The sequence below is a fragment of the Pinus tabuliformis genome, chromosome 1_2, assembly GCF_031772625.1.
Source record: "Pinus tabuliformis cultivar Carrire ecotype Pingquan chromosome 1_2, CPIR1, whole genome shotgun sequence".
In the NCBI taxonomy this organism is placed as follows: domain Eukaryota; kingdom Viridiplantae; phylum Streptophyta; class Pinopsida; order Pinales; family Pinaceae; genus Pinus; species Pinus tabuliformis.
The window spans coordinates 677,956,184-677,969,390 of NC_142298.1; the positions used below are offsets into that span (position 1 = coordinate 677,956,184).

Sequence of the window (13,207 nt, forward strand, 5' to 3'; positions counted from 1 at the left end):
AAACGGTTATAGTGTGATTATATTCATCCTGGCCTAAATGCCGAAAGTCTGTTTACAATGAGGATGTCTAAATCCTGATAAGTCTCACTGATGGAAGTGAGAGTGTTATTGTGACTTGAGATCTTCTTCCTAGCTTGGTTTCTATTGATTCTATATCCGATATTTTTCCCCACTTGGATATACAGACAATTTTTTTTAAGATCAAGCAGTAGAACATGGCGGAGCGCGGCTTATGGGATGGGTTCCCATGATTCTTCTCTGTCTTTCAGCTTGACCCCGGCAGAAAGGAGGGCTGCTTTATTTGCTTCACTGTCCGCTTCTTTATTGTGTGCTCTCAGCACATGATAGTAGTTCAACTTCTGAAAAGCGTTTTCTAGGCCCTTAATTCTGAAAATCATCCTGGCTAAATTAAGATCAGCAGTAGGGGAATTAGAGACCATTACACTTATAATGATCTGAGAGTCTCCTATAATTGTTGCTTCCTTTATGTCTAGCTCCTTTAGAGTCTTAAGGCCTTGCAGGAGGGCCAAAGCCTCAGCTTGAGTGCTGGTCATGTGTCCAAGCCCCCAAGCATATGAGTGAATTTTTTCTCCCGTTGAGTTTAGAACGACACCTCCAGCACCTGCTCTGCCCGGATTACCCTTAGCTGCCCCATCGAAGAATAGTGAGTACCTTGATTGCGATTTGAGCCAGTCTTGAAAGTCTGCTTCCGGTTTCCTTATTTGCCAATCTTTGAGAGGAAGGGCATTTCTGATTGCTGGGAGGAATTGTAATTCAAGGAAAGAACCCCAAGCGATATCCTGGTGGCTGAGACTAGCATCATCTTTTATTTGAGACAGGCATTCCTTTATTTGACACTTGATCTTAACTTCAACGGTCTTGTGATGCTGTCTAGCATTCCTAAAGATTCTTCTGTTGCGTTCAAGCCATAACTGCCAGCAAATGACCTTTGGTAGAATGGCCCAAGCTGTTTTGATTAACCGATTTTTAGGGGGAGGGCCAGGGTATTTGATTGCCCAGCTAGAGAAGAGGTCGACAATGGAGCAAGGGAGCAGGAAGATGGGATCCAAGGAGTGAAGGAGGGCGCGCCAAATCTGTTTGGAGTAGCAGCAGTCCAGGAATAAATGCGCTGTTGTTTCTACGTTATTGTTGCACAGAGGACAAATGGAGGGGCCGTTAAATCCCAATTTCTGCAATCTGTCGTAAGTGAGAATTCGACCATGGCATAGAAGCCAGGCGAAAATATCAGTTTTAGGCCAAGCTTGACAGCGCCAGATCGCCTGCCAGGGCGCTGGATTTGTGGGAACGTGTGGTCTCTCGCGAAGTTTGGCATAGCCCGCAGCGACTGTATAGCCTTTGGCTTTCTTCCCCCAACCAATCGCGTCTTGTTTCTTCCTGTGCATGGGCGCAAGACCGTGGAGGAGGTCGATCATCGTGGCCCAATCATTGATCAAACGTTCTGGCAATTCCACTCTTTTCCAGCCGATCCATTCGTTGTCGTTCCAGAGGGAGATGTCCCACAGTGTACGCAGCTTCTCTCTTTCCATCCACTCCCGCAACTCTCCCATGGGCACTCTGTCGATGATCGGGTCCGTGAGCATAATTTTATCAGTCCAGATTCTTATTTTCTTACCATTTCCAGGAATCCAGTAGATGTGGTTTTTTATCAGGGAAGCGGCCTTATCATATAGCTTGAGAAACGGTGAATTAGGCAGTCGAGTCACTCTGTCTAAGCAGCGGGAGCGAGGACCCCGGAGATATTTTTTCCTGAGTGTTGTTTGGGCCCAGCCAGGATTGGGCGCGACAATCCTCCAGATAACCTTTGCTGCCATTGCTACATTCAGATGGCCTAAGTTTTTGAAATTTAGACCTCCCTCCCACAGAGGCTTAGATATGGCTTCCCAACTGATGAGGGGGATTTTGCTTTCGTTCTGCTTTCCTCCCTTCCAGAAGAATCTCCGTATAAGCTCTTCCATTTTTTTTAGTATGATTGCTGGAGCTAGCATCCCTGCAAATTGAAAAATAGGAAGGCTAGTAAGCACTGATTTGATAAGGACAAATTTACCAGCATAGTTGAGCTAGGTGAAGCCCCAGGCCTGAATTTTAGACTGGAATTTTTCGAGCTGAGGTAGCCAATCTTTGCTTGAGGTTCTTTTGAGGGCAACAGGAAGGCCCAGGTATTTGAAGGAAGTCCATGAAGAGGAGGCTGCAAATCCCAGACACCTAGAGATAGCAGAGAGAAGTCTGGGCGGGGTATTCCAACTGAAGATGTGACACTTATTCTTGTTAACAACGCTGCCTGAGCCCTTGCTGAATTCTTCCAGAACTGATTTGAATTTGGAGGCGGAGGAGAGAGAGGCAACACCCAAAAGTAGGGTGTCATCCGCGAATAGAGCATGATTAATGTTCTTGACCCCTCTTGCTATACACAGTCCCATAAGATCTTGGTCTTGCATTTTTTTGTCCAGCAGAAAGCTGAGAGCTGAGGCTTGGATGGAAAAAAGCAGAGGGGAGAGAGGGCACCCCTGCTTGAGCCCTCTCAATGCTTTGAAGAAGTCTGTGGCTCTTCCATTTACGAGTGGAGCAATCCATGGCTCCGAGATGCATGCCCGGATCTAGTTAATGAAGTTTGATCCAAATCCAAACCTGCTCATGACTTTTAACAGAAAACTATGATTTACACGGTCAAAAGCATTTGCTAAATCGAGTTTAATTACCATACCTTGCTCTTTTCGTTGAAGACTTGAGTGGATTGCCTCCTGTACAAGGGTGAAGTTGTCCACTATCTGCCTCCCGTGGATGAAGCCTCCTTGATTCTCCGGGATTATTTTGGGAAGAATGTGCTTCAATCGATTTGCTATAACTTTTGTGATTAGCTTGTACCCAATGTTACATAGAGAAATCGGCCTGAATCTACTGAAGTTGCTGGCACCTTTTTCCTTGGGTATGAGGGCTAAGAAGGCAGAGTTTGTACTGCCGCCTATTTTCTGAGAGTTCTGAGATTTTCGAATCATTTTGATCAGATCTTTTTCAATAATGGACCAACATGTTTGGAGGAACCTGGCAGAGAATCCATTCGGCCCAGGGGCCTTGTCCGGATCCATGTCATATAGGGATTTTTTGACTTCATCTTTGGTTATTTTGGCCTCCAAGATTTCATTCATACAAGGAGAAATTGTAGCTGGGACCGAGTCTAACAGATCTGAAGCTTGATGCTGAACCTTTTCTTCGCTATACAACTTTATGAAATCAGCGTGGGTTGCCTTCTTTATGTCTGCAAACTCCTTGTAAGTTTCGCTGTCGTCCTTGATCTCGGAGATGGTGTTAAAACATTGTTTGCTCTGTGCTTGTTTATGGAAAAATGCAGTGTTTCTGTCCCCTGATTTGAGCCAGAGGTTTCTTGATTTTAATCTCCAGTATTCCTCTTCAACAAGACAGGCCTTATGGTAGTGCTGTTGCAGATGGGCCTCCTGATCTAGCAGTTCCTCAGTGACTGAAGTATCCTCCATATGTGATTGATGAATGGCAAGGGCAGCTTTGATATTTTTTCTTTCTATATCAGGTTTGGGGAGGTTTTTGGCCCAATTTTTTAGAGCTCTTTTTACCCTTCTGAGTTTTTCTTCCCATATATAGAAGGGGGATCCTTTAACAGTTTGGCTCCAGCATTCCTTAACTAGCTGCATGAAGTCTGGTTCCTTGACCCAGATTGGGCTGAATCTGAAGGGAATAGGGCCCAGATCAAGATGAGCTAGAAGGTCTAGCTTTATGGGTTTATGGTCCGAGATACTGTTAGCGAGAATGTGCATTCTTGGTTCTAATCCAAGCAACAAATATGAGCTTTGAATGAAGAATCTGTCTAATCTAGCAGCAATATGTCCAGGGCCTATTCTTTTATTGGACCAAGAGTACTTACCGGAAGAGGGTTTGATGTCCAGCAAATCCCAGTCTTGCATGAGATCCTCCGCCCATTCTCTTGCCGGATCACGAACAGCACTACCACCCCTTTTTTCAGACGAGTTAAGGGTGAGGTTAAGGTCTCCAACAATGATAGTGTTTTCCAGATTCATGAGATCTGCTTGGTGTCTTATCGAGTCCCAACATGCTTTTTTTTCCCCGGCGTTGACTGGAGAGTAAACATTGAAGATGCAGTGTATTTCTCTAGTGTCCAGATTCTGCATTTTCAACAGCAACCAGTGGATGTTGCTAGCCTCACTGATGACTGCAAATTTGTTGGCGTTCCAAAGAGTACCAATCCCTCCCGAGGCTCCCCTAGCGGAGACTGCTCTTGCTTCACTTTTAAACCAAAGTTTCTTGCTTGTTTGAAGGAAGACTGAGTCTTCCAGCTTGGTCTCCTGGATGAGAAGTATATCTGGGGTTTCAGTTCTTATCAGGCTTCGCATGGCTTCTTCCTTGAATTTACTCCCCATACCTCTGCAGTTCCAGGAGATGATCTTCATTATTTATGTTTCTGGTGGGCTCCCTTGGAGCCTTGAGGCTGGCTTTTCAGCATCCTAGGCTTTGAGGCTAGCAATTTTTCCAGAGTTGGCTGGCTGCCTTGTAATTTTTCCTTGTACGTCTCCTCCTCTCTTTTTTCTCTGTCCGTTTTACGGCCTCTCGTGGATCTTCTTACCGAGGCTTGGGACTCTCCTATTTCTCCTTCCTCCTCTGAATCATCAGTGTTCTACTCTTCTTCATTATCTTCAGCTCTTCGTCATTGTCTTCATCATTCTTGCCTTTGGAGTTTTCAACGTTTGTGCCTTTGATGGAGGCTGAGGGTGTGTCTTTGCTTGAAGAGTTTGGGTTTTGATTTTCAGTCTCCTCTGTGGGTTCAGTCTCCTTTTGGGTCTTTGCCTCCTGAGTTTTCTCTTGTTGTGAGCTGAGGGGATCATGCCTGTTTTCTGGAGATGGAGAAATATGTTGAACAGGTGGCTGGTGGGATCCTTTGCCGCTAGGTCCTCCCGTCTTCTTAGATTTATGGCGCTTGACTTGATTCCATCCATCCTCCTTTCCCTGCATAGCCTCGATGTTGGATGGGCAGCCTCTGGCGAAATGACCATAGACGTGACATTTCCGACATTTGAAAGGCAGCTGCTCATAGTCCAGCTTCTGCAGATGCGTCCAGCTTCCTACATTTATCTTGATGGCCTCAGGAAGCCCTACCTCCAAATCTACTTCTATGCAAATCCTGGCGCAGTCGTATTGGTCCTTGTTGTTCGCTTGATCAATAAATTTCCCTAGGGAATTTCCGTGACGTAGAGAGTCCCAATTCTAGTAATGGATCGGGACATTCGGGAGTCTAACCCACACCGGAACTGCGTTGGGAACATCGACTGCTGGATCAAAATCCGGGGTCCATTTGTTGAGGTATAGACCCTAAGGACCCATGAAGTAGGGGCCATTTCGGAAGATCAGGTCTTTGTCTTCCTTTGCAGTAAATTCGAAGAGGAAGTACCCTCTCCCCAAAAAATAAGAAGTAACGTTTTCTCTGATCAGCGGCGCCCAGTTTCTGGAGATCCAGCTCTCCGTGGTTTTTGGGGACGGCCATAGCCCAGTAAACTGACCGATGAGGGCCCGTTCGGATAGCGACAAAGCAACTTGCATCGGGGTTTCAGGCGGAAGGGAGATCGTTGGGATATCATCCAACTTTTTAACAAATTTCGAAGGTTCAGGGGTTTTCTTCTTAGGAAGCCCTGCCAGAAGCCGATTGAAGGCCTCCGAAGGCGAGAGAGGCGGAGGGGCAGAAGGGGACCCCTGGGGGGAGCCCAGAGTCTCCATGATCACAAGCCCTAAAGAAAAGCCAGGCAAATTCCAGCGCAGATCTCCATAAAGCAGCCCACCCTCAGGGAGAGGGGCCTCAGGCGGATCCGCCCTCAGGGAGCAGTGCGGCTGAGCGCGCACACAGGGGAGAGAACATGCTGGATGCGGTCTCCAAACCTGCAGCGAGGCAGCACGCTTCTGATCCGGCTCAATCCAATGATATCGACTCACAAGAGCACGCATGGTGCGATCCAGGCCTGCAAGGGCCGAGGTTCAGCTCGCTCCTTCGAAAAAAAAAATTAGTTTGTGAATTAGTTAGCATGCATGTAACTTAAAAAAAAAAATGAAATCTTAGAACAAGAAAGTTTACCTCGACGGTTCTTCCATGTGGTTGTACATAGTAACTCTCCTCCACATGAGTATTATGAGGTGGAGGTGGGGGAGAATCCATGGAAACATGTACTTGCATAGGATGGCATTGTTGATCAACTCCCCCCTCAAATCACCTCATAAGATCATTAATGTAGTAGGTGAACTAGAAGGGATTTTGCACAACTATCGTGTGGTCCACATATGTTAGGTCGTAACATCCTCCAATGTGATATTAGTTGTAGCATCGCCCCATGGAGTGATCGATGTTGCATTATGATCATTAGCTTCTCCCGGTGAGGGTCTGCAAATCATAAACATAACTTAACATATATATTTAACAAACTAGAAACATAATAACATACACATTAAATTCAAACACATTAGTTGAATACGATTTAGAAATTAAAGACAATTTCAAGACATAAACACATAAAGTTTAAAGAGGATTTAAAAATGCACTTGTAGCATGTGAAGATGGTCCATTATCTATAAGATGAACATCAACATAGACAGAGACACTGCCTCTAACACTCTGATTGGGGTCAAAGCTAGGATCTACAAGTGGAAGAGGAGAGGTCCAAGGAGAGGGCCACTATGGCCACAAAGTAGGGTATTCAATCGGAGGAGGACTAAAAAAATTCCACGAAACTATGGGATTATAAATCTGTTGAGGAACCTACTCAGGATAACAAGCATCAGTCCAAGTATAAATGATGATGGGTTTTGAGTTATATTTGGGAGTTGATTTGATACCTTACTTATTTCCCTGAATATTTCTATTAATCCTGGCAGTGATGGACAATGTTCTGTTAAATCGGCCTCCTCACAAATCCGGCAAACTTTTAAGATACTAAGTGGATACTCTCTAAGGAAGTGTTTCTCCCTATAGCTGGAGTTGAATCTCAAGAGCGGTTGTTGAATTTTATCCTACATCTGCTCTTTCTGTAAATCATTCAATTATGAAATAAAAGAGAAAAATACATCATTTTAAAAAATTTCAAACAAAATAATGATTTTTTCACTTGTAATCTTGCCATCTCGTATATGAGAATAGCATCAAAACTCATAGTTAAAAGTATTTTCAAGGCCCATTTTTTTGTTCTCAATAAGCTCTTGGTAAAGAAAAACTAAGTAAAGAGCAAACCAAACTACAACAGGTCTCCAAGGTCTATCCCCTAAGTGCCTCCCCAACAACGACACGAAAATGTTTGGTGTAGTATATGGTGGATTAATGGACCAACATAAATTGTCAAACCGAGGTTCGTGGACTTCGAGACGCAACACTGGAAGTCCCAAAAATGGACTTCGGGAACATGTTGGACAAAACCCTAACTTGTCTAGAAACTTCTCACACATTGAGTTCCTGCACTTAATCAATCCTGTTAGCCCCCTAATTTGCTCACTTTTTGACCATTTTTCCCTTCCTAAATCATGACCATTTGTCGTTGTTTTACGTCTCTTATACACCCTCATCTTGCACTAGTCTAAGAATGATGACATATTTCGCATGAACTTTATATTTCATATTTTTAACTTAACTTAGCATTAATTATTTATTTATTACGTGATTTCTTGCTTATAATCACTCTTGTAACTTATCGATATCTCCAATGTTGTTTGATAGTCAACTGCTTACCGTGACTGCTGATCCTAGTGCAGGATCGGATCTTGCACTGGTGCTAGCATAGCGAATCTTTGCAACAGATTCAGACCTCCTTGATCACCGCCTTGTTTTGCGTCGCTTCAGCCATGACGAAGGTTACATTTGAAGGCAGCCAAGCTCCAGCCACGACAGCAAGGCAATCCAAAGGTAGCTGAGATCGAATTTATGAAGAACGAACAGTTGGACATTGGCTACGACCAGTTTTGTTAAACTACCTAATTTTGAAGGCCGAAAGCTAAATTCTGCATATCAGTTATGTAATCGATTAAACGAGCCTTTTGGCCTTCGGCCAAGGATCTATATAACAAGGAATGTAAATAGGATGAGATAGTTCTTGATAAGTTTGTATAGAACATAGATATAACCAAGAAGGCGGTAACAGGCTTGTATTCCTTTGTTATCGCCCAAATCTGGGCTGGACTATGTAATCACACATGTATTTGCCTCTATGAATTAATAAGAAGGGAGCTCCACCTTATGTTTTCATGAATCATTTTTGTTTGAAAGTTGATGAATTGATAAAGTGCTGAGCAGTGTTACTATTTAAAAGGGAAACGCGCTGGTTGGCTAGGACCCAACCAAACCAACACGTTTACCCTATTTTCTGTTCTTGTAATTTATGTTTATACTGCTAAGTGTGATTTAATGTACAACACATGAATTCCTGTTTGAGTGAAAGCGGATCTGCAGTGTGAAGTAGTTAGAATTTATTTTCCTGCATCTGATTTTGGATTGGTTTCCCTGCCTGGTCCAAGCAAGAGAAATAACCCTGCACCAGTGCATGTTGGTGTGCTATTCATTTCCTGCAGTTTTGATTGATTTGGTTTTCCCCGCCTGGTCCAAGCAGGAGAAATAAACTTGCACTAGTGCATGTTGGTGTGCTATTCATTTCCTGCAGTTTTGTTTGATTTGGTTTTCCCTGCCTGGTCCAAGCAAGAGAAATGAACCTACACCAGTGCATGTTGGTGTGATGCCGCAAGCCCTTTTAGTTTACTTCAAGCAGTTTTCTTGCTTTCATTAATGCTTCGTGATAGGATAAATTATAAGGATTGTTTCTTTATTGCTGCACTTTGTTAAAATAAAAAACATTCAATTTTATATGTGCAACTTGATTTAACAACACTTGCAGTAGTTAAGCTCTTATTTCAAGAATTAATTACTAAGTGTAAGAAGCTCTGATCTAGTGCAAGAAATAGTTTCTTGTCACGCAATCTGAGTGCTCTGAACTTGAGAAAGTTCAAGCCCTTGCACGAAGGAAAACACTTTTACTATAGACACTATTTATACCCTCTACATAAACTTCTATTCTTGCACAAGTGCAAGAAGGAAATCTCTATATAAGCAGGTTTGAAGGGCCCATCTGTTTAGATTGCTAAAGTGTCTCTGCTAAAGAAAAACACACACTGAGTAGTTAATCAATAGTTAGTTAGAGTGATTGCTCCTTTATTTTTAACCCTCTTTTGCAAATGCATTCTTCCTTGTTCCAGTCTAGATTATTTTGATGGTTCAAGTTGCCTTTTTCTTTCCTTAGTTTGATTCTGCAATTTTTCCTCTAAATAAACTAGGGATTCACATTAGAAATATTCATACCATCTCTAGCATTGTCTGTGCTTCGTCTGTAAGTTTACGAATCCCCCGGGTTGACAATTAAGTGTTGAGGAGTTTGCTTAAGTGCAATTCCTACACCCAACATCTTGGTGCCGTTGCCGGGGAGGCAATTTGATTTGGTAAGAATTTTCTGATTATACTATAGAGGTAATTTTTCCTTCATTTTTTGCAGTATTTTTTTCTTTTTTTTTTGGAAAAGCTTCTTTGAAGGAATTTTACTAGTGTTGATTGATTTCTGACAACATTTTTATTAGAATTGTTTTGCTTATTTTTCTTTCTCTTTTGAAATGAATGCCTAGAAAAGGTAGGTGTTCAAAGCCCACTAAGGGCTGAAGGAATTCTGAAAACCATTCTCATATTGGGTCTCCTTCTATGAGCAGGAAGCCCAATCCAATTCAAACCCATCACGAAAGAATAGTCCACCTCGATTTTGGTGACCACAGCTCAGGTGTGGTTTAGTCCGTTGGGAGCAAAAGGGAAACAATGGCAGACCGTGAAGATCATGGGGAAAGGACTGATGAAAACTAGGTAAGTGGGGAACAATCCACTTTTGTGTTTCCAATTGTGGACCCCGATACTGTGGCACAAATGAAGAACATTCCACCATCAGCTCTCCCTCATTTCCATGGTAAAGTTCATGAAGATCCTGACTCTTTTCTATTCGAGTTTGATATTTTGTGTAGAAGTTATGATTATTCAACTGATGCTCAGAAGCTAAGATTATTTCCTGTTACTCTCAAGGACTCAACTTTGCGTTGGTTTATGGGGTTAGGAGGAAACACTATAGTTTCTTGGGATCAAATGAAGAGAGTGCTTTTATCTAAATATCAAGAATATTGCAAAACTCGGGACATCTAGGATGAGATTTTTACAATCATACAGGATGATGATGAAACTCTTGAAGACTATCTAGAAAAAATTCTGTATATTTTTCAAAGGTCGAAAATTAAGCTTGATTCCAGTACTATTAGGAACTTGTTCTTAAGAGGACTTACTGATAATGCTAGAAATAATTTAAATCTATTAGGACAAGGTAATATTTCCCAACAAAATTTCGAAAAAATTTGTGGATTATGCAAGAAATTTTCCAGGAATCAGTATAGATGCGGTAGAGGAACTCAAAATAGAAATAGAAAAACTGAATCTACTGATGTAATGATTATTGGACTAGAAAATAAAATGGAAAATATGAAAATTGATATAATAAATATTGTTACCAAACAGTTAGACTCTTTAAAATTTCAACAAAAACTCATGAAGGAACAAGAGTCATTGAGTATTTTCTGTCCAAAATGTAGAGACAAGCATCCTCCTAAAGGATGTCCTCTTAATTTGAACGAAGCTAATAAGTGTGCTATTTGTGCAGAAGACCATATCATAGAAAAATGTCCCTCTATACCAGGACTTAAAGCTGTATTTACAGGGGGGCCCTTGAAGCTGAATACTTGTATGCTATGGGAGCAAAAAAAAATTGGCCTTAGGTAGGTGCAGGTATGGCTCCTAAATTTTCTGCACACTATTTTGGTTATAATTCACATGCATATTCTTATCCTAACACTAATAAGAAGTGGCAGTATGGAAACCAATATCAGCATGGGCAACCTTCTCAACCATGGCAACAAGGTTGAGGGCCAACTCATTCTCCATATTCCTACCAGCCACCCATGCAGTCATATCTATCTACACGTGCACCTTATCCAATACCTCAACCTTCGAGTCAGTCTACTCCACCATTACCCTAACCTCCACCTTTTCGACCTCCTCAGTTGCTTGCTCAGCCTATGCCCAATCCTAACAATAATAAACCAGTGCAAATGATCTATGTAACAAACCCACCTTTATTCGAGTACCAGTCTATTCCAGGTGGGGTTCATGATATTCAATTAAGATCGGGAAGGATTGTAACATCAGAAAATCAAAAGCGACCTAGAGTGATTGTTGAAGAGAAAGAAGAAGAGGAAACTCTTAATCATTCTTCAGAAGCCGTCACTAAGCAGCCTTTACCCTCTGAATCCTTGCCACCTTCTTCCAACCAACCTCCCTTCCCATAGAGGCTAGTAATGGAAAGAAGTGAGCCTATTTCTGGGACTAGTTTGGCATCAGAGCTTCAAAATCTTTTCATTAAGATACCTGTGCTCCAAGCCATCAAAGAGATCCCTATTTTCACTAATATTATTAAGGAACTTTGTCTCAAGAAACCAGGGAGGAAGAGATTGGAACCCCAAACCATTCAATTTGTTGGTAGGGCAGCATAGTTGATGACGGGATGTGTGTCTATGGAAAAATATACTCTTCCCAAAAACCCTGTTGTCTCAGTTCAGATTGGTAATGTCCTTGTCTCTAATGTTCTTATAGACCTGGGGGAAGTCATTAATGTCATGACTAAGCAAACCATGGATCAACTTCGATTATCTCATCTTCGCCCTACTCCCACTGTGCTTGAATTAGCAAATAGATATAAAATTAAGCCAGAAGGAGTATTGGACGATGTGATCATCTCATTAGATTCATGGGAATATCCTGTTGATTTCATTGTGCTTCAACCAAAGAACCCAATAGGAGGACATCCCTTGATCTTGGTTCGACCATGGCTTGCTACGGTCGATGCATATATTGGATGTCGCTCCAGTGATATGTATATTTCACATGGGGAAGCTAGGAAGAAAGTTACCTTATACCCCCCTGCCAGATCCATTCAGGACCTTCAAGATACTTTATGGTTGGACCAGAGCAGTGATGAGGAGACTCAACCCATTTCCTTTATCCATCAGCATACTGGGTCTTCACAAGAAGATGAGATTCAAGATTTCTTGAATAATCTAGACATTATGCCTAATTTTGAGCTATTGAGCCAGATCTTCAGCCTAGATTTTCAAGATAACCATGATTCTCATTCTTCTATGTAGCTGCATCCGGCCACCCCCTTGAGTACTCCTGAGCCTGATACTACTCTTGTTGAGATTAGCCCTGGTAAATCCTTGTATATTAGTTCAGATTTGGACTCATCTCAGCGAGAGCAACTTGTGAATTTGTTGCAAAACCATCTTAGTGCCTTTGCATGGGGCTATGAAGATATGAAGGGCACCCCCCTTGAAACTTGTACACATCACATCTATATTTAGGAAGGAGCCCGACCTGTCTGACAACCCCAAAGGCGAATGAATCCAACTCTAAGAGATATTGTGAAGGAAGAAGTACAAAAACTCTTGGATGCTGGGTTTATCTATCCTATTTCCGACAGTCAGTGGGTCTCTCCATTAGTGCTAGTACCTAAGAAAGATGGAAGATGGCGTATTTGTATTGATTATCGAGAATTAAACAAAGCCACTCTCAAAGATTACTTCCCTCTTGTTATAGACATTTTTGTGCCTTACAGCATGGAGCATGAAATGTCAATAATCTGAGGGATCCAAAGTCCCTAAACATGTTGTTCCTACCCCTAGAGGAACAAGGTCAGCAAACCACAGCACTTCATATCAGTTCTCCACTGAAAAACACTCAAAAACAGGTCAATTTTGGATCAAAGCAGCTGCTCCACTAAGCATCTGCGTTGAATGTCAAAAGCTCTATGGTGTACCTGTGCTGCATAGCAAGTGCAACAAAGGCTACCTGCGCTGGGCGTACTTTGACATGTGGAGGAATCTTTTCTCAATGTGCCAGTGCCCAGGAAGCTTCCAAAATGACACTTGGATCAGAAGATTCGCCTAATGATGAGTAAAGAGGTTCTAAAACTCCAAGTGGAAGGTAGAAACTCCGAGTGGACTCAAGCACTGAAGAACAACTGGAGTTGAAGAGGACAACAAGTCA

The 13,207-nt window shown here is 42.3% G+C and overlaps 1 protein-coding gene across 1 annotated transcript; it reads right to left on the reverse strand.

Annotated features, from left to right (window-relative positions):
- Window positions 1–230: 230 nt before the first annotated feature.
- Window positions 231–4,427, reverse strand: LOC149207503 (uncharacterized). Its single transcript, XM_089398065.1, has 2 exons — window positions 2,723–4,427; window positions 231–2,008 (listed from the first exon to the last, which is right to left on the reverse strand). The coding sequence occupies exons 1-2, from the start codon at window positions 4,425–4,427 to the stop codon at window positions 231–233; spliced, it is 3,483 nt and encodes a 1,160-aa protein (XP_089254191.1).
- Between the last annotated feature and the right edge of the window lie 8,780 nt (window positions 4,428–13,207).